Source organism: Phodopus roborovskii, unplaced genomic scaffold (assembly GCF_943737965.1).
Source record: "Phodopus roborovskii unplaced genomic scaffold, PHOROB, whole genome shotgun sequence".
NCBI lineage: Eukaryota > Metazoa > Chordata > Mammalia > Rodentia > Cricetidae > Phodopus > Phodopus roborovskii.
Window position 1 is genome coordinate 15,063,091 of NW_026126525.1, and position 21,008 is coordinate 15,084,098.

The window sequence follows — 21,008 nt, forward strand, 5'->3', positions numbered from 1 at the left end:
TCTAAGGAGGCTGAACACTTGCAAGCCCACCACTGGGGAGGCAAAGGCAGGCAGATCTCTGAGTTTGAGGCCAGCCTGGTCTACAGAGTGAGTTCCAGGACAGCCTTGTCTCAAACAAACAAACATGTTACACCCCTCCAACAAACAAAATCTTGGTCCTAGAAAGTACTGTTATGTAGAAAACTCATGCGCATACTAACCTTTCCCAGTGGCAACAGATAAGGCCCTTACTTTAAAAGAGTAGCACAGTGTAAAAGTAATGGTGTATTTGTTATCACATGAAATAAATTACTTTATGATATTAATGTTTTGCCTACATGTATGTCCCTGCCTGGTGATCCCAGAGGGCAGAAGAGGGATTGGGTCATCTAGAACTGGAGTTACAGACAGCTGTGAGCTGCCATGTGGGAGCTGAGAATTAAATCCAGATCCTCTGGAAGAGCAATAACTTTCTTAACTGCTGAGCCATCTCTCCAGCTCCATTATCAAGACCGTAATCACTAAACACAGTACAAATTATTAGCAAATAAAAGTCTCTAAACAAATGTAAGCAATGATGAGCTGTGGCATAGCAGAGGCTCGGGCCTCTAAGAGCTGTACACAGACTCCAGGGAAAGAGTATGTTTGATATGTTCCAGTGCCCTAGACCAGTAGCCACCCTGTGGCTTGCACAGTGCACAATGTCCTCTCCATGAAGGTCTTAGAACCCACTTAGGACTTACCTTCCGACTGGATTCCAGTAGATAGGAGCTTTCTTCTTTTACTCGTTCCATTTCTTCTTGTAAGGTAATGATTCTGTTGTTGGCGACAGCAAGCTGTTGACCAAAATTAAAAACAAAAACCTTTTATTCGAGAGAATAACTTATTATCTGCTCAGGTATAATTTTCAGTTTTGAATATTCTTAGGAATCTATAGCTACAGAAAGCCATCTATCATCCACTAAAATTGTCCTCAACAGTCAGATATGCGGTGCATGCTGTAAACCTACCATTTTGGTGCTGGGGCTAGTAAATTCTCTTTAGCTTCAACTACAAAGGGAGATCCAGTCTCAGAAAAATAAATGTTCTAACGAGGAATTATCTTTCAAGTAGGTAAGAGAAAAATAAAAATCACCTGATGTGGCTTCTTTTATTTTGATGTGTGTGCATGGGTACACATGTCTGAGTGTGTGTGTTAACGTGCAGGTCACAGATTCGTGCTGGGAGTCTCCTTTAGTGTTCTCTCCCTTACTGTTTGAGACAAAGTCTCTTACTGAACCTGATGCTCAGGTTTTGGCTTACAATGGTTGGCCAGTGAGGCCCAGGATTTGCCTTCTAAACACACTCAGTACGAATGCTTCTAAAATGCTCACAGAGTAGGTTCCATTGCAACAACAAGCGAAGAGAGAAGATAGTGAAACACTGTCTAAACAAAGGTTGAATAAAGAATTAACTTTCTGTCATGGGAGTCATGCTGTGTACTCTCCAAAAGACCTGTATAGGTAATTCCACTTAGGAGGCTAAGGCAGGTGAGAGTGTGTTTCAAAAAAGACACAAACTATTCTCTTAAGAAAAACTAATTAGCAGTTATTAGTGCACTGAATTCCTTTAAACCAAGTTTATCTCACTACATAACACGGTGAGCAGAAAGAGAAAATGAGCTTGCATTCTGGCTTGCTTACTTAAGATCTTGATGCAAATAAACATCTACTCCCATTAAACAAAGGCTGAGCTACAGATTTAGTCTAGGAATCGGATGTCAACCACATGGTTAATTTCTTCTTATTCTAAGGGCTCTTCTAAGAGCTTTCCAGTTTATAGTCTTGCCTAATCTCCAGAGTCGCTGTGGAGTTGCAAGAGGAAGTATAAGCACCCCCATTTGGCAGTGGGGAAATGGGACTTTTTCAGAGATCAAGTGACCAACTTAGTCAGGAGCACATGACAGTAAGAAGTGTCAGAGACCAGTGGCATTCCCTCCAGCGCCACTGCTTGTGTCAGCATGCTCAAGAGCAGATAGGATGGGGGGGTGGTCAAGGAGCTCCCAGCTTGGAACACACATCAATGTTCCAGAGAAATCTGTCTAAAAGAGATGGGGGGTTGTCTTTGTCTGGCTGGACCACATCAATAGTGGCCAAAAAGTTGACTGAATTCTGAGTCACACTGTAGTCTACCACTGGGAAATGAGTGTCTAAGTAGCCAGGACAAGAAGTTATTTCCTACAGCAGTTCTTATCTGAAAAGTCAAATCCTTCATGTCCAAAGTAGTAGGAATGACTGGTTTCACTGATTTATAATTACATTTAAAGGTCAAATAATGTCCAAAACACTTACCTCTTCTGTCAGTTTAGTGTTGGATTTTTCTAATGCATCTACTTTTGCCTGAAGGTTGTTTACAGTAGCACTATAAAGACAAGAAAAAGAAAAATAATTTTTTTTTTTTTTTGAAAAACAGGATAAAAACTGCACTTGCCTTCCTAAGCCCCATTATACTTATCTATCTATATTAACTCTTTACAAGTCTAACTTTAATTATGCAGAATGGGTTTTTGATTTTTCACACATGCATACAACATGTTTGAATAATACCTATATCCCAATACGTTCTTTAGTGCAGTTTCTGACAGACTTGTTGCTCTGAAGCAGCATACAAAGAGCCCTTAACTGCTGTGTCCTCAGCACGAAGGTAGTGTTCAGTATTTGAGTGAGATGAGTAAATGAAACATGGTACACTGAAATACCATGTGTACATGGCATTATGTCTCTATATGACATACACCAACTACTCTTGTAATTGTGTCCCTGTTCTCAGTCATTTACTTCTTTCAATAGCTTTTGTTAGGTGTCTCTAACTACAGATAGAGAAAACGAGGCACAGAAAGGGTAAGGAAGAATTGAGTTTATATTTGGGCATCAAATATAAGCACATCTGTGCTTGGCTGGTGTGGCTGTAGATTGTTCATGCTTACTTCTTAATCCCCAGAGAAAATATACATTGGTTCTGAATTTCTTAGCTAGAACCAAGACGACTCAAAATTTAGACAGACACTGATAGAGGATTCTAGGCGTGAAGGAAGGAAATGAAAGGGTCTTTGTTACTATTATTTCCTTAAGTACCATCTGAAATATAAATATCACTATGCCAGGTTTCTCTGAGACAAATAACAGTCACAATATCACGGTAGAGAACCAAAACTAAATCACACATACACACATACACACCAAGCAGTACTGTGGAAAATTCCCAAGCTGCTCATAACTCATTCTCAAGTGCTAGCCTTCCCAGCTAGATTAAGAATAAACCACTGTGACTGGACTTCCAGGCAGTTCACACAGATCTAAAAGTTGAAACAAACTGCAAGGTTAAAGATAAACCAATGGTATGTGCTCTGGCTTTAAACTAGCCCAAAATGAGAAGTCCAAGGTAAATAGACAGAAACATCAGCTCTTGGCTGTTCCTCCCTGGCTCCGACCTAAGGACAGAAGAACATAACTGGCAGTAAATGCTGTTAGCTATTGCCCTTCCATCTGAGACACACACTCACAGCTAGGCTACCCAGAGCAACACTTAGTAGACCATGAGGCTAAATAAAACAACCAGAGTAAACATTTCTTCCTTGTTTGGCCCTACAGGGCAGAACATTACTTTAGTACCCATGCTTGAATTCTCTGGAAGAAGGGCAAGATTGCACCCTTCAATAAAATGACAAGGAACTGTGTTAGGACCTAGATCTTTTTCATTCTTCCTAGAGTGTGCAACGTGGCCTTTACTTGTATACTGTTACAGATGTAACTTCCCCCTTCTTCAGCTCAGCTTGCCTGCCTGTGGCTTTCTCTTGAATTCCAATAAATTGTCCCTGAGTTCCCTTTTGAGTCCTTTTTAATTTTTACCTAACGTGTATGGGTGTTTTGCTGTATGTATGTTGTATACCATGTGTAGAAAGTACTATTCCTGTAGAAGTACTCGGGTTACAGATAGTTTTGAGTCCTCATGTGGGTGCTGGGAATTGAACCTGGATCCTCTGGAAGGACAGTTAGAGCATGGGATGTCTCCATTCCCAGTCCACTTTAAAATTATTCCACAATGAGAGCAGAGACCTGTAAAGGGAGTTTACCTCTGTGCCTATAGAAACTTATATCTACATTATAAGTGAATTAAGAATGGCTTTTATGCTAGGCTTGCTGGCACACACCTTTAATCCCAGCACTTGAGGCCAGGGGCAGGTGATCTCCATGAGTTCAAAGCCAGCTGCCAGCCTGGTCTACATAGCAATTTCCAGGCCAGCTCAGACTGTCTCAAGAAAGAGTGGATCTCTTCCTGCCATTTCTCTGAGGAGGTAGCTCGCTTGCTCGTTTGCTCCCTCCCTCTCTCTGTCTCTTCCTCACCTACCTTCCCCCAATAAACTTTCCACATTTAAAAAAAAAAAATAGAGTGTGGAGTGGAGGAGTGGCTTTTATAACAGATCTTACAAAGGCTCTATAAGCTACAAAAAAGATAGTAACTAATGGCTATGTTAATGCTGATTATTCTTCTAAAATTATTAAGCCAATTTTAACATAAGAATAGTAAAGTGATTCTGGAGTTTGAAATATCTGATGAGTGCTTGATAAAATAGTGGTAATGAAAGCAAAGAGAGGGAAGTTAATATACCAATTTAGTGTGTAAGTGAGAAATGCATGGGACAAGAGAGATGGTTTACCAAAGATCAGTACTACAGTAGGTGGCTGTATCCAAGGCCAGTATCAAGCATATGTATCACATTTTATAATTCTTAATTGAATATACTGACTTAACCTCTAGAGTTACAATCTCATGATAACTTGTTACTGCCTTCCACTAAAAGTTACCTAACTTATCCAGTACTTAGCTCTGTGATTGGCAAATGGAATTTTCTGTGCATTTACTGAACACTGACTGAATGGTCTTCACTGATCCTTTTTTATGATTCCTTTTTCTCTCAATAAACCCCCAATAAAAGAATCAAATTCATCCTTTACTTCAGATGTCTGTTGAGTTCTTCTACATAGTTCTTCTGGTCTAGAATTGCAGTAATCTGACCATCTCTGGAGGGAAAAATAATGGAAACAGAAGTAAGATGAGTGACAGAAATACCAAGATACATCTTTCATCCCAGCTTTTCCTAACGATGAGACTGCTGGGCACAAACACACTGAACCACAAGTCACACCTGATACATCATTATTTTGACATATCAACAAAAAGAGTCAGTGGTTTAAAAACAGCCTACATTAATAAGGCTTTCATAAGGGTCAAGATATTTTAAAAGTTATTTTGTATAAATGCATCTTTTGCCTTTGTGTATGTCTGCACTATGTGAGTGTAGTACTCTTGGGTCCCCTGGAACTAGAGTTGCAGATGGCTGTCAGCCACTATATAGGGGCTTGGGATGGATCCTGGGTCCTCTGGAAGAGCAGTCAATGCTCTTATCTACTGAACCATCTCACCAGCCACAGCCTTTTTTTTTTTTTTTTTTTTTTTTTTTTTTAAATACAGGGTCTCTCTATGAAGCTCTGGTTGTCATGGAATGCACAGAGAGCAGAGAGCTGCCTGTTTCTGCCTCTTAAGTGTTGGGGTTAAAGGCATGTGTCATCATACCTAGCTTGTTTCTTTATCCTTTCTTTCCTTCTTTCTCTTTTCTCTCTCTCTCTCTTTTTTTTTTTTTTTTTTTTTTTTTTTTTTTGAGTTTCTGGTTATCCAGACTCAGTCTCCAAAGGAAGGGCGCAGCAATGCCAAGCTTGAAGCTTGTCTAAATTTTCAAGCCCTACTTCAGGCTGTGGGGAACTGTCTGGGCATGGTGATTTCACACGTTTGAATACTATGCTGAGAAGCAGAGGCAGCAGGGAAGCCTTGAGTTCAAGGCCAGCCTAATCTATATAGGGAGCCCTAGGCCAATCTGGCCTATAGTATGAGACTATCAGAAGAAACAAAAACAAAACAATATAAAGAATTGTATTGACCTTATATATCTTCATTATGTCTGCCCCTGAAATACCTAGCAGGAAAATTATTCACCTAAAAATCTTTTTAATCATAGGCCCTGTAATCAGATATTTTTTATCAAGACTTTATTAAAACTATATAATCAAAATTCTTCTATTAAATCTGCTAACACAATATTGTTGCAAAATAAGCTACATCCGAGAAAATAGAAACACGCTTTCTTCATACATACCCTTCACTACCTTTACTGCTGTTTCCATCTTTGAGATACATTGAAAAATCTATAACTCCAACCTACAGAGAGAATTTTCAGATGTTAATAGAAAATTGATACTATTCCCAAGACATAAAACAATGCTACTTTTTAGGCATTCAAAAGTAACATAAATGTTAAATGATGAACGTTTAACATTTTACTATGAACACAATGGTAAAGTAAGAAATTAGAAGAGCCAAAGTAAGTCACAGGGGCCGAGGGTGTGGCTCCATAGCACAGTGGGCCCCACCAGTGACAAACTCTCACTTCCATGTCCAGCAACATACTTGTGTGCACGCACACGCATGCGCGCGCGCGCGCGCACACACACACACACACACACACACACACACACACACACACACACACACACACACAACAAAAGAAAAGAGAAGACAATTCACAGCAGTCAACAGAAACCTGAGCATGAAGAATAAGGTTTAAATTTTCTTTCTCTTTCTCAGGTATTCTGCTGACTTTTTATTTTATTCTAGGAAAAAACTTTTAAAAGGTTATTTATAAAAGTGATTTTAAGTCATTTTCTTAACTTAATTTCTTCGACCTTGCAAAGAAGTGGGTTTCATTATACTTGTCCCTTGTCCCTTGTGCCCTTTCACCCCTGTGGCTTACTTTGCACTCTCATGTCACATGTGGCCTTCTGACCTTCCCCCATCTTTGTCAGCATGTCACGTTCCCCACTGTGGTCTCTACTTAGTCTTATAGTTTAAAAATGTATAGTCAGAGTCCCACCAACATTATTTCCTAAACCTGAGGTGAACAAGGACAGCACAAAAGACATGTCAAAGTGGACAGGGACAGATGGGCAGTCCCCACGCCCACACAAAGAACTACAGTCACTAAGGAATGCCGACAGCAGGAGGGATAAGTCTCCTCCAGGGAACAGCACACCAACTGCTTATCCAATACCAAATGGTCGGCCCTGAAAACATGATATTTAGGGATATATAAATGTATACACATATATACATACATATATATGCATGTAATAACAATTAAAAAGGGGGGATTAAACTTCAAGAGACCGAGGAGGAAGGAGTTATTAGAGGATCTAGAAGGAGGAAAGGGAAGAAAGAAGTGATGTCATTACAGTATGATGTCAAAAAATAATAAAAACATTGTAGTTATAATTCAAAAACAACACCTATTCCCTTGTTTATGTTTCACAGGATCAGAAAAACAAAAGCCATTTAAAATACCCACATACACTGCTCCAAATGACCACTGCTAACACTCTGGTGTCTCTTTCAACTTTTAACTGAGGGCTTCTTCATTTCTCAAATCTTCCACTTTATAACACATCTCATTTCTTTTAAAAGTCCAAATCACACAACATAACCTTTCCTGTTTTCCCTGAGTAAAATGGAACAAACTCATCACATTATGAGAAATAATCTCAGTGAAAACATCTTTATTATTGGGCAATTAACTCAAGCACAGCCCTGATCAAAGTGAACTGTATTTACAAATTACTTTATTGCACACAGTAACCCCATTAATTACTCTTTTTTAATCTGTACATATCAAGCAAAGGAAAGCACTGGAAAACCACTACAAGATATATTCAGCTAGGAAATAAGACAGACTTTGGAACTAAATGGCTGGGCTTCAGATGGTTCACTGAATTCCTTTGTTACCCTGGCTGTAATATATACCCTTACAGCAAAGGGAGCACAGCCAGGGCAAGAGTTTGAAAAAGACAAACATCTCAGTGTTTATGTATGGGTGTTCGCTCCTATTTTCAACAGGCATTAGTTGAGGGCTCCATGGATAAGTTAGTTGTTGATCTCACTCTCCGGGAAGGGCATTTATGGTAGCCTTTCCACAGAAGCTCAAATTGTTAGTTGGCAGCAGTCTTGTAGTTCTCTAGACCTTTCTTTGTGTTTAATTTTATCTTCAAACCAATATTGGCTCCCTCTTTTATGCTCTCTCTGTCTCTGTCTCTCTCTCTCTTTCCTGTCTTCTATTCCTAACCAGACTCAATCTTCCCGGTCGCACATGTTTTCCTTTCCTCCCCCTCGTTTTCTCCTACTTCTCTCTCCATTCGATGCCCCCCCCCCACTTCCCCTGAGCTCTGGGGGACTTGTCCCTTCCCAGTTCTGTGAGGGACTTTTTATATGAATCTCTTAGAATACACCTTGTATCCTAGTTCCTCTGGTGTTGTGAATTATAGGCTGGTGATCCTTTGATCTAGGTCTAAAATCCATATATGAGTGAGTACATACTGTGTTCCTCTTTTTGTGACTGGGTTACCTCATTCAGAACTCAGATGCAAATGGAGAGGACAAGACCAGGCGGCAGAACAGCTTACCTGAACAAGGAGGAGCTAACGGCCACTAGACTGATAGCTGGGAAGCCAGCATGAGATTGACTCAGACCCCTCTGAATATGGGTCTCAGCCAGAAGGACTGAGCAGTCTAAGGAACCTCAGACAGTGGAGCCAGGATGTATCCCTGGTGCACAAAAGGACCTTGCGAACACATCCCCCATGGAGGGATAACTGCCTTAATCTAGAGACAGGAGAGAAGCCCTAGTCCCTACTTCACAGGACCTGTCAGATCTACATGACCCTAACTGGATGGCATTCCCTTACATATGGAATTGGGGTGGAGGGAAGGGGGGGAGGGTGGTTAGAGTGCATGTGAGAGGGCAGAGAGGGTAAAAGGGAGGAAGGAGGGAGGGAGGGAGGGGGATCTGGGATCGACATGTAAAATAATAAATTAAATTTAAAAAAAAATGCTTTGACTCCAAAATTTAAGTTGAAGGACAAGTTACTGGGGAAAAGGATTTCTATTTTTGTTTCCACAGAAAATGAAAAGATGTGGATTCCTTCCAGACTAATGTGGTTTGATCAAGCCAGATCACTTGAAACAGAGTACCAGGTGATCCTACATTCAAAACAGCTGGCCAAAGCAGCCTTACAGACTACAGCCAGGATTTCTGAATCTTCTTTGAATCCCCCATGACAGCGCCCCTTACCAGCAGGAAGTAGTTTGGAAAGAAAGCCCAAATTCCCAAATATTGTCTATAAATGTTTGTTTTCATTTAAATGGACTTTGTTATATAAAATAAATTTAAAAAAAAGAAAAAGACAAACATCTAATTTTTTTATACTCACACTGAAATGAAGGGCAGGACAACTGCCGCTATGAAGGATTTACTAAAGAACTTGCTGGGGAACCACTAAGTTATTGAAAGTGAATTCATCTAAGTGGATGCTGCCTCCAATATAACTGGAAGACAGTAATGTATGTACTGACCAGGCTTGTTAGAAACTGAGAGAAAAAAATTTTGTACCATAACTGAAGTTTGGGGTTGCTGAGAGAGTGTCTGCTGATGCCTGTTCACCAAGACTGACCTCCAGTGAGGCTGCATTTCCACAATGGAGACAATGCTGACTTACTGCCATCCACTAGGACCATCCCACAACATAGAACCTAAGGCCTCTAAGGGCCTCCAGGGCCGTCAGAGAGTCACAACTGTCATTAAATCCTGGTCTGCCATGAACCCTTCTGTGCTCTAGATAGAAAACTATAATTCTGACGCATGGGTAAGACGAACCTGGGTACCCACTGTTGGGAAAGAACAATACTGGTATACTTAGGAGATCAGGCATTATCTGTGCAGTGTGAATCTCCCATCTGCCCAAGTGGTCAGACTTCCAGGTTCTGAGCTCTGTTGAACCTGTTCATGGTGTAACCTGGGCTGAGACCCGAAGGATATGCAAGGATGACAATATGTGTAACTTGCATAAGCCTGGGACCCATACATACAAACTGGGAAATTTTTCTATTCCAGGCTGGTTCCTTTGTGCTTAACTAGAACGAATCACACACAACAGAGCTTTCCTTTTCTTAATCTCTCTGAGTGCAGAGTGGTTTCTCACTATGACAGGAAATCCTGTTTCTGATGCTCAAAATGTCTTCCAACTTGGTTGGTGTGACCTAATCAGTCCAGGACCTGAGGAGACAGGATGCAGAGGCACCATTGGTTATAAGAGAGTTTCCCATACCTGAGAGTCCAGGTCTTCTCCTTTCATGCAGAAGTTGGCATCGATGACATTCAGGCCCACCAGAAGACCAGCAATAATAGCTCCTTCTTCTTCCATCATGAGGGCATTGGCTTCATAGAACTCACTGCAACAGAAACCCACAGAGCACTGTCACAGCGAGACCTCAGCACTCCAATGAGACAGGAGGCAAGGAGAAAACCTGCCATCCTATAGATGAACATGGCATCTCTGGGAATGCTTTTAGAAGTAGACTGGTAACAGGCATGAGAGTAAACCCTGGAGATACTAGAGAGCTGGGCCAGAAGCCACTGGGAGCTACTGTGCTTGAGGCAAATATACAGACTCCATTGACTGGTCTGTGGTCATGGTGCACCATGAGACAATGCTGCAGGGGTCCATGCACCTCTTTAAAACATCCTTTTCTTTTTGGTTTTTTGAGACAGGGTTTCTCTGTATTGCTTTGGCACCTGTCCTGACACTCACTCTGTAGACAAGGCTGGCCTCAAACTCACAGAGACCCTCCTTCCTCTGTCTCCCGAGCATTGGGATTAAAGGCATGTGCCACTAATTGCCCAGCTGAAACATTCTTTACTTTAAAAGATTATTTTCTTCAATTATACTTTAAGTACTTCTTTCATGAGTGAAAAAATACTATAAAATGCAAAATATCACATACACACAAACACACATACGGCTAGAAAATGAGGCTCTGCTAGTGATTGGTCCCCGATCTTTCTGAATGTTATACAAGCCATCTGCCAGCAAGCCCCATCCCAGCAATACAGTTGCCAACCAAATAACATGTACTATAAATAGCCTAAAAGTGATCTCTAAGTTTTAAAGAATAATTTCCTTTAGGACTTAGGTAAAATTAATTCTTATTACAAAAAAAGAAAGTAAAAGAAACACATATGAAGCTTTTTAATTCCATCTACTAATGACTTAAGAAGTTTGATAACTTATGAAATACATATACATTTGTAATATGTATATCATATCACATATACAATTATGTCATAATTAACAAAAGAGCAATTATACCATTATAATTAAATTGAAAATAGTTTGTGACTTAAAAATAGCCATTTCAAAATTAATTTCCTATAATTTTGTTAACATTGTTTTTTATTTATTAATTATTTATTTATTATGCAGAGGGTGTTCTACATGCATGTATGCCTGCACTGCAGGCCAGAAGAGGGAACCAGATCTCATTATAGGTGGCTGTGAGCTACCATGTAGTTGCTGGGAACTGAACTCAGAACCTCTGGAAGAACAACCAGTGCGCCTAACCTCTGAGCCATCTCTCCAGCCCTACATTGGTTCTATAGTATCCTGCTGTATTATGTAATTATTTAGCAAACTCCCTTTCTTTAGCCAGCTCCTCGCTGGAACAGGCTGCCTAGACTTTTCGCCACCACAGAACCCAGAAACAAAGGAAGCAAAGCAAACACCTCAAGTATCTAGAAAATTATGAATTGGCAGAGAGTCTTCAAAACCCACAGATGATTAAACACACTTCTATTATCCAAAAACTCACTGTATGATCTAACAACTATATTTCTTAGCATTCACTCAAAGACGATGGAAGCCTACATTCACACAAAAACCTGCACAGGAGTGCTGACAGCAGTGTTATTTAAAACTTAGAAGCAACTAAGATGAATAAAAATACATATGAGAAATGAAATAATATTTAGCACTAAAAGTGATTTCCTAAGCCATGAAAAATCATGGAACACTTTAAGTGTATATTACTAAGAGAAATGGGTATATATTTATGAATCTAACTAGCTGATATTTTGGTAAAGGCAAAACCAAGGAGACAGGAAAATGATGAGGAGTTGAGTGGAATGAGAGCGGCCTATGTAGGTAGAGCAATGACACACTTTCAGAAATACCAGAATATACAGCACAAGAATGAGCCTTAAAGCAAATTGAAAACTTTGAAAGACCAAGATACGCCTGTGTGTGTGCATGTGTATGTGTATGCATGTGTGTGTGTGTGTGTGTGTGTGTGTGTGTGTGTATGTGTGTGTATGTGTGCGTATGTGTGTGCATGAGCACCTGCACATGCAGGGCACAGGAGATAAGAATTCTTTTTCTGGCTGGGTGTTGGTGGTGCATACCTTTAATTCCAGCACTCAGGAAGCAGAGGCAGGCGGATCTCTGTGAGTTTGAGGCCAGCCTGGTCTACAGAGTGAGTTACAAGACAGGTTCCAAAGCCACCGAGAAACCCTGTCTCCAAAAAAAAAAAAAAAAAAAAAAATTCTTTATCTTATGATGGCTGGTGAGGTCACACATCTTTTGCTTTTTTTGTTTTTGTTTTTTTGAGACAGGGTTTCTCAGTGTAGCACTGACTGTCCTGGAACTCTGATATCCACCTGCCTTTGCCTCTCAAGTGCTGGGATTAAAGGGCTATACCACCACGGTCCAGCTAACTTTTCCTTTTTGAAGTTTAAATTTTCTGTCTTTATATGTTTGTATTTTTTTACTTAGTAGAATTATTGTTATTACTATTATTATTATTATTATTGAGACAGTCTTTCTATGTTGTCCTGGCTGTTCTAGAGCTTATGTTCTAGACCAGGCTGGCCTTGAACTCACAGAGATCCTCCTGCCTCTGCCTCCCAAGTGTTAGCGTTAAAGGCATTAAACATGTATATATTTATTTAACAATTATTACAAACATCTCCTTCACTCTGTAGGATGCCTTTTATTTTTAACATTATGGCTGTATCTGTTTTGTGGATGGTGATTTGCTATGTAACCAAGGCAACTCATGATCTATGTGAATTTTTTTAATGGTACATATGAAATGAATGTCAACTTTTTGTCCTATTGGGTCCATGCACAGGCTACAGGGTCATTATGTGGGAAGGGCATTGTTGGTGCCCATAAAGATGGCTGCACTCAATCCTGGCACAAGGACAGAGAGTTCAAAAGTGTCCTCAGCAAGTCATAAGACCTAAAGGTCAAAGGTGTGGCTAAAGTAGGGTGTTTGGTTGTCTTATTCTAAATAACAGCCCTGATCTGACGTGTGGCTACTCCTGACCCTCAAGGCTAGGGAAATGAGAAGTTGAATCTGAGGTATGACTATTCCTGACCCTCAAGGCTAGGGAACGAGAAGTTGAATCTGAGGTATGGTTACTGAACTCACAGAATAAGTGAGAAGAAAAGTCTGTTTGTTTCATATACATGATACCGTGTTCCCCTTTTTGGTTAAGGTATATAAGAGTGATGAAAAATAAACTCGTGACATTTCAGTACTGACTGATCTGTCCTCCTGATTTTTATTCTGTGTCTCTGTCTTTTCTTTATCATCTCTAGCTAGCCTTTCCCTCATTCACCCACCCTCACTCAGGTACAGACTTGGGTCCGCTTGGCTGGTTCCGACTGCAGCCCCACAAACAACAGAGTCATAAGCTTCCCTTGTTTTTTGGTGGTGAAGAGTTCTGAACTGCCCAACAAAGGACCACATATAGCCACAGTCACAGAGAACACACAATATACAAAACATCCCTTTGGGACTATAGTGAGTGTGTGAGGTGTGGTAAAGAAAACTAATGAAAAGTGTTACATATCGAGCATTTCTGTCCTATACAGTCAGCAAGTTTCTATGAATGGACTTTGTATGATATTGGCAGAACATGCCAAGAAGGAAGTGTGACTCATGTTCATACCTGAGAAGTTCTTTCTTGTTGATCAAGGCTTTCATATACTCGGAAAGCTTCTTCTGCATCAATGCCAAACGAAGCCAGGCTCTTCCTCTGCCAACTGGTGTCCTACAAGAGCACAGAAGCCAAGTGACTAAGAAGACAAGGAAAGACAGCAGGATGGGTCTAGTGTGGGACAGACGTGCTCCTGCCAATGGTCTTACAGCAGCAACACACCTGTTCTTGCACATGTAATTTCAAATGGGATCGTGAGTCTTGGGTGTTTGGAACAAATGATCTTGCATTGCATTAGTACGTAAATGTGCTGAAGACCAGAACACTCTTCAGCCACCTGGAATTGTATCATCAGTTTATTTGATGAAGCCTAGGTTTAGAGTGGGTTCTGTAAGAAGCTGGATACTCAGAGGGACACAGGCAATGTGTGCTTTCATTCAACTAACATTAGACCAGTTTCCTGTGGAAGATGAATCTGTATTTTTTTTTTCCCAAGTTAGAAGGCAGGCCCTGAAGTTCACTTAATCTTGGCTCTAAAACCCATGGCATACAGTTGTTTTCTGAAATCAAGTCAGTCATAACATCTCCTTAGTCAAATTTCTTAAGATTTTTGATTTACAACTGTGTTTTGTAATAACACAGTGATTATCTGGTATTTTAACATGAAGGCAACCTTAACAGCTTCTAGTGGTAACAATATTACAAATGTGGATTGTCCTAAAAATGTGCACATTATTGTTAGCCCCCTTCTTCCAGGAGAGAAAGAAAACTCAGCCCAAGACTTACTTAAGTCCTGGGAGATCTTTAACACTTGCTGTTATCTCTGCAGCTTCTGGAACGAGCTTTTCCACCAGCTCTAGTGGCCCCCAGAAGGATTTGTTTTGTCCAAGGAAAGTTTTCTTGGCTAGGGAAACAAAACAAAACAGTATTTTAATAATCTTTACAACATAAATATACTACATACTCACGAAGGTGCTTGTGCATATGTGCTTGCACATGTATCCACACTCCCTCCTTCCTTCTCTCATCATTCTGTCTAGGTATCCAATCCTAGGATATTAGTTTAAAAATTATTCATGCAGGTCGTAGAGATGGCTCAGTGGATAGTGTCTGACACACAAGTGGGACCAGAGCTGGATCTCTGAAGCCCGTGTAAGAGCCAGGTGGGCATGGTGGCTGGCCTGTAATCCTAGCACGCAGAGCACTGAGACAGGGAATCCTTGGGCAGACTGACTAGCTTCACTGGCCGAGTCTGTGAGCTCCAGACTGCCAAAGACCCTTTGCTGGTAAATAAAATGGAGACTAGAAAAAAGATACCATCAATCTCTGGCCTTCACACACACAAGTGCGCATACGTATGTGCACCCAGATATATACATACCACATACACAGAAACACATGTAGAAATCATGATTTCATAATAGATTAAAAAAAATAAAATAAAATTCTGTACTTCCAAGACTCAGTTCTTCTTCTTCTTCTTTTTTTTTAAAGAAGAATTTGTTATTAGGGCTGGAGAGATGGCTCAGCAATTAAAGTATTGGCTATTCTTGTAGGAGACCTGTATACAACTCCCAGCACCCACACAGCACTTCACAACTGTCTGTAACTACAGTCCCAGGGGATTGGATGCCAACTTCTGGCTTCTGTGGGTACCAGCCATAAGCATGGTGCACAGGCGCACATGCAGACAGAATACTTGTATACATAAAAATAAAATTAACTTGAAAAAGAATGTGTGATCTAGCTTTAATAATATTTAATGGTTTAGTACTTAAAACCACATAGTATTGGTGAAAAACATAGCCCAATGGAAAACTAGACCCTGAAAAAGGAGAACAGAAGGAAACTAAGGAGACAGGCCAGGGCTACCCCAAAACTGGTTAAGTGAGAAGATCAGGAAACCTGACTACAGCACCCCTTCTGCCCCAACTTGGTTTTTGTTGTTGTTGTTGTTGTTTTTTGAGACAGAGTTTCTCTGTGGCTTTGGAGCCTGTCCTGGAACTAGCTCTTGTAGACCAGGCTGATCTCAAATCCACAGAGATCCGCCTGCCTCTGCCTCCTGAGTGCTCTGCCCCAACTTGTGACCGGGCAGTCTATTTCCCTGTCAATCAGATGGAGCAGCCATCTTGATTTGCTTATTTACAAAGGCCCTTTCAACTCTAACATCAAAAGACAGTGTACTTTTATGCACCACCAGTCCTTTAATCAATTACAATTCTGCTCCTATATAGGTTATATTCCACTTTTTTTTTTTTTTTTTTTTTTAAAGACAGGGTCTCTTACTATGTAGATCTGGCTAGCACAAAACTTGCTCTATAGACGGTCTAGACCTGAACCCACAGAAATCTGCTTACCTTTTCCTCATAAGTGCTGGGAAGTAACTGTGTGAGCCACCATGCCAAGCCCGTTAATACTATTCATCCACGATTGTTATTTCTGGCTTCTCTCTTTCCAGCTAGGCACTGCTAAGGGCTGGTTGCAAATTTGCACCTTGAGGCCAGGACCCACCTTTTAAGCCGTGTTTCAGACAGTGCTCCATCACCACAAAGAACTGCTGGAGGGGTGCGTAGTCAGAGTCCAGGGTCCGCCCCAGGTTCAGGGCCGATTCGATGAGGCCCTTGATGCTCAGCTTTGCCATGTTCATCAGGTTCATTCGTTCGTTAGCCATGAGATAATTAGGATCTGCGGGAAGGGCATGAACTTACTTAGTGGGAGAGTACTACATGAAACAGTGTCATTTCACCACACCAATGTCTACACTGATGGCATAAAAGCAATGGTGGGTAAGACTGCTGGTGATTTGTTGTGAGCCAAGGAACTGGCACCAAACTATTATTTTTGGTTGTATTCTTCCTGGCCATGTACATGCTGTAGGAAAAGATGTACCTTTCCTTGCTGAATCATTTTAAAAGCAAAACTGAATTATTTTACTGACCCTTACGTCTTAGGTCCTCCTCTGGTACCTACGTCTGGGCACTGCATACTTACTACTTTTCTAACTGATGTGGCTCAACGGCCCTTCTCATTACTCTGACAACACACAATATGGAGTGCTTAAAGAGGACCAAGGTGTGTAAAGGGTGCCTGCACAAGCTGCTCCAAGTTACTAGTTACTTTCTTGGCATTGACACCAAGTACTCCCAGAATTAAAGGCATGTGCCACCATGCCTGGCTTACTTGCTAGTTTCTATGTCTACCTGACACAAGCTGGAGTCAACTCAGGGAACCTCTATTGAGAAAATGCCAACAAAAGATCAGGCTGTAGGTAATCCAGTAGGGCATTTTCTTAGTGGTTGATTGGGAGGTGCCCAGCCCATTGTGGGTAGTGTCACTCCTGGGCTGGAGGTCTTAGAAGCTGTAGGAAAGCAGGCTGAGAAACCTATGGGAAGCAAGCCAGCAACCAATACTCCTCCATGGCCTCTGCACAGCTCCTGTCAATCAACGTGTTCCTCCTCAATCTGCTTTTTGACAATGATGTTTCATCAACAGCAATATTAACTCCAAGACAGTAAGACAGTAGTTATTAAGTTAGTTCATTAAATCTTAGTTCATTAACTATTATGAACTATTGGTACAATGTCGTACAAGAAATTAACTCCCACATTTTCAACACTCAGCCTACAGTGTTTGGCTGTCAGACCCAGAGATAAATTATTTGAGGGAAGTAGCGGAGGAAAAACCTTACTCCTTACATCAGGGCCTTATTGTATTTACAGAGCACAAAGATTCAGGTACTACTGTTTGCGTCTTAGAATTATGATCCCCCGAGACACACACACACACACACACACACACACACACACACACACACACACACACACACACACACACGACAGGTTTCACTAGAACCAATGACAATCCTTAGCCTCCTGACCCTGACCCTCCATAGTGCTAGGCTATATCCATGTATCACCACATTGTGGCCTTAATTGCTTCTTGTAACGAGCTATGCAGCTGGTCCATAGAGTGATCAATGACAGAACCAGAGTCCATGGCTTTGCTCAACTCCAACCACAATGCGTATGTTCTTCCCACGCCACCATCTACTTACAGACAAACTGATGGGAAGAGATGCTGTTGGTCCTCCAGTCCTAACTTGATTATTATCTTGTGTACCCACCATCTCATTACTGCTGAAGTATTTTCCCTTCTCTTTAAGATCTATTCATGATTACGCAAATAAGTGCTTTGCTTGCATAATGAGCACACCACATTCGTGCAGTGCCTGTGGAGGCCAGGAGAGCATGACAGATCACCTGGAACTGTAGTTCTTGTGAGCCACCATGAAAACCCTGGGGACAGAATCCAGGTCCTCCGAGAGCAGAAGTGCTTCCTCTTCTGTTTAGGTGACAGAGCAAGGGACACAATGGTGGGGCAGTCTGGGGTTCCACAATCCATCAAGGAAGCCATCAAGGACTTAGATTTGCCATGAAAATTATGTGCATGTATATACATTGAAATTACATAGGAATACACTGTGTTGCTAAGCATCAGCATATCAAGTTCTTATAATAAACTAAGAGCTGCTAAACAAAGTCCTGCTAATAAACAAAACAGGCTATCTTGTCACACAATATTTCCATTTACATCTGCTTTCATATTTAAGACAATAAAGCAAAGATGAGCAAGTCCTAAATTAATTTACATTACCTTTTGAGATTAATAGACTTGCAGCCCTAACTATAAAAAACCCTGGTTTGTTGTAGTGTTCCTGTAGGTATTATTGATAATTACTCAACTGACTAACTTTTGGAGGAAGTGTCTCATTCTATAGTCCAAGCCAGTCTTGAATTCAGTCTTTATGCCTCAGCTTCCCAAGTAGCCAAGATAAAGGATGAACACTTTGCACCCCGCTTAGGTCACATCTCGTGAAACCCTTCACGTGAAATTGGTCAAATTGGTCTACATTACCATTACTTAGTTCTTGCACACTGACATATTTAAAGGTACCTTAATGGGAGATGTCATTCTGTAAATATGTTTCTCTTATTGGTTAATGAATAAAGCACTGTTGGCCAATAGGAAAGCAAGATAGGTGGAACTAGGAGACTAGGAGTAGAGAGGAAGTAGTAGGGAGGAGTCAGCATGTAGAGACAGGAGAGAGCAGAGGCCGGTCCCACTCACCAGTAAAATGAGACCACGTGGAAATACTTAGATTAACAAAAATGGGTTAATATTTAAGACAGAGCTAGCCGATAAGAAACTATTAACTGGCCAACACCATTATATCAAATACAGCATCTCTGAGTGTGTTATTTGTGGCTGACATGGTGATGGGTCCAGACTGGCTACAGGGAAAACCAAACTGGCTACAGGGTAACAGTACCTTCACACAGCTCTCTCTCCTTTATGTACAGGGCTGTTCTGCATGCATATATGTTTGTGCATCACATGTGTCCTGGTGCCCAGAGAGCCCACAAGAGGACATGGCATTCCCTAGCACTGGAGTTACAGATGATTTGTGAGCTGCCATGTTCTGGGAATTGAACCTGGGTCCTCTGGAAGAGCAGTCAGTGCTGTTTACGACTCAGCCATCATCTCTCGAGACCCAGATGTAGCTCTTTGTTCATTATAGATCAATCTGTCAAGGGCAGACACCTGCAGGTCTATGTTCACTGCTGCTCTAGTCACAAGGGCAAGGAAATAGAACCAGTCTAGATGTCCACCAGCTCCCGAAGGATAATAAAAATGCAGTACATGGACACAATGTAATTTTATGCAGACATAAAGAAAACTAAGGTTATTAAATGTGCAGGGAAAGGGATGGAACTACAAAATACTGTATTAAGGGAAGAGCTCAGGCTCAGAAAGACAAACACACGTTCTCTTTTAAATGTAGACCTTAGCCAGGCATTGGTGGTGCATGCCTGCAATCCCAGCTCTCAGGAGGCGGATTTCTGTGAGTTTGAGGACAGCCTGGTCTACAAAGCAAGTTCCAGGACAGGTTCCAAAGCAATACTGAGAAACTCTGCCTCGGAAAAAAAAAAAAAAATTCTATGTATGTGCATTTATGTGGGAGTGAGAACGTATCTGGAAACTAGAAGGGGGATTATAATATCAAAAAGGGGAGATTACTTCAGATGGGGAGGGCAGTAGAATGTTTGTGATATGAGTGGGACGGGAATAAATAAATATTGGAAGTGGAAAGGTCTAAGTGGGGAGAGTGCAGGGAGCTAACGGCAGGAAGGAGTGGGAGAGGTTAAACCAAAACCAATGATGTATAAAAAACTGTAAGAAACTCTAATACTTGATAAACTAGTAAAAAAGCAAATGAACACTACCACACACCACCCCCAAGGCTCGGGACCGTCTGGGAAGAGGAAGTGGAAACACTGAGCAGCAGAGCACAGAGGAGCGAAGTAAACTCACAGCACCTCACTATCTGCACAAGACCTCAACAAGATCAAGTCAGAAGAAATTATGGTATAGATGGGGTAGGTTATCTTCCCACCCCTTACTGACGTGCTACTGGCAGTTGATAATTGCTCTGGGGATGAAGGGAAGTCATTCTTTTCTGAAGATGTGGCCACTGGTAGGAATCCCCTTTCCAGTGGATGATCCCACAAGTATGCCCTACATTTATGGGCAGCATTAACTGTTCTTTGAAGGTTATAAAGATAATAAAAGAATGACAAAAACAGGCTAGGTGTGGTGTGGCACACACCTTTAATCTTAGTACTCTGGAGGCACAGGCAGGCAATCTCTGAGTCTAAGGCCACTCTCGTCTACATAGCAAATAGTAGACCAGTCAAGACTGCACAGTGAGACCCTGTCTGGAAAAAAAAAATTTGAGTGGGGCATGGTGTTGAACATTTGTAATCCCAGCATTCGGGAGGCAGAGGCAGGTGGATCTCTGAGTTCATAGGCCAGCCTGGTTTACAGAGAAAGTTCCAGGACTGCCAGGGCTCACAAAGAAACACTGATTCAAAAAACCTAAAAAGTTGAGGGTGCAATGTTTTGGAGGGTATATAGGGAAAGAGAAAAAGGGGAATAATCATACTTCATTGTATACATGTTTAAAATTTTCAAGCCACCCACCCCTCACCAATACCAACAATTGCCATTGTCCTTGAATGTCCACCAGAACTAGACAATAAGATTCCATTACCAA

The 21,008-nt window shown here is 41.2% G+C and overlaps 1 protein-coding gene across 4 annotated transcripts in view; it reads right to left on the reverse strand.

Annotated features, from left to right (window-relative positions):
- Positions 1 to 21,008, reverse strand: part of Rufy3 (RUN and FYVE domain containing 3) — a 73,450-nt gene that overhangs the window by 16,733 nt on the left and 35,709 nt on the right. For all 4 annotated transcript variants that reach the window (XM_051198626.1, XM_051198625.1, XM_051198627.1 and 1 more), the window contains 8 exons: positions 16,406 to 16,579; positions 14,681 to 14,798; positions 13,907 to 14,008; positions 10,224 to 10,347; positions 6,170 to 6,231; positions 4,974 to 5,039; positions 2,310 to 2,379; positions 723 to 815 (listed from right to left, as the gene is read on the reverse strand). In XM_051198626.1, the coding sequence (XP_051054583.1) occupies positions 723 to 815; positions 2,310 to 2,379; positions 4,974 to 5,039; positions 6,170 to 6,231; positions 10,224 to 10,347; positions 13,907 to 14,008; positions 14,681 to 14,798; positions 16,406 to 16,579 (809 nt within the window). The remainder of the gene's footprint in view (positions 1 to 722; positions 816 to 2,309; positions 2,380 to 4,973; positions 5,040 to 6,169; positions 6,232 to 10,223; positions 10,348 to 13,906; positions 14,009 to 14,680; positions 14,799 to 16,405; positions 16,580 to 21,008) is intronic.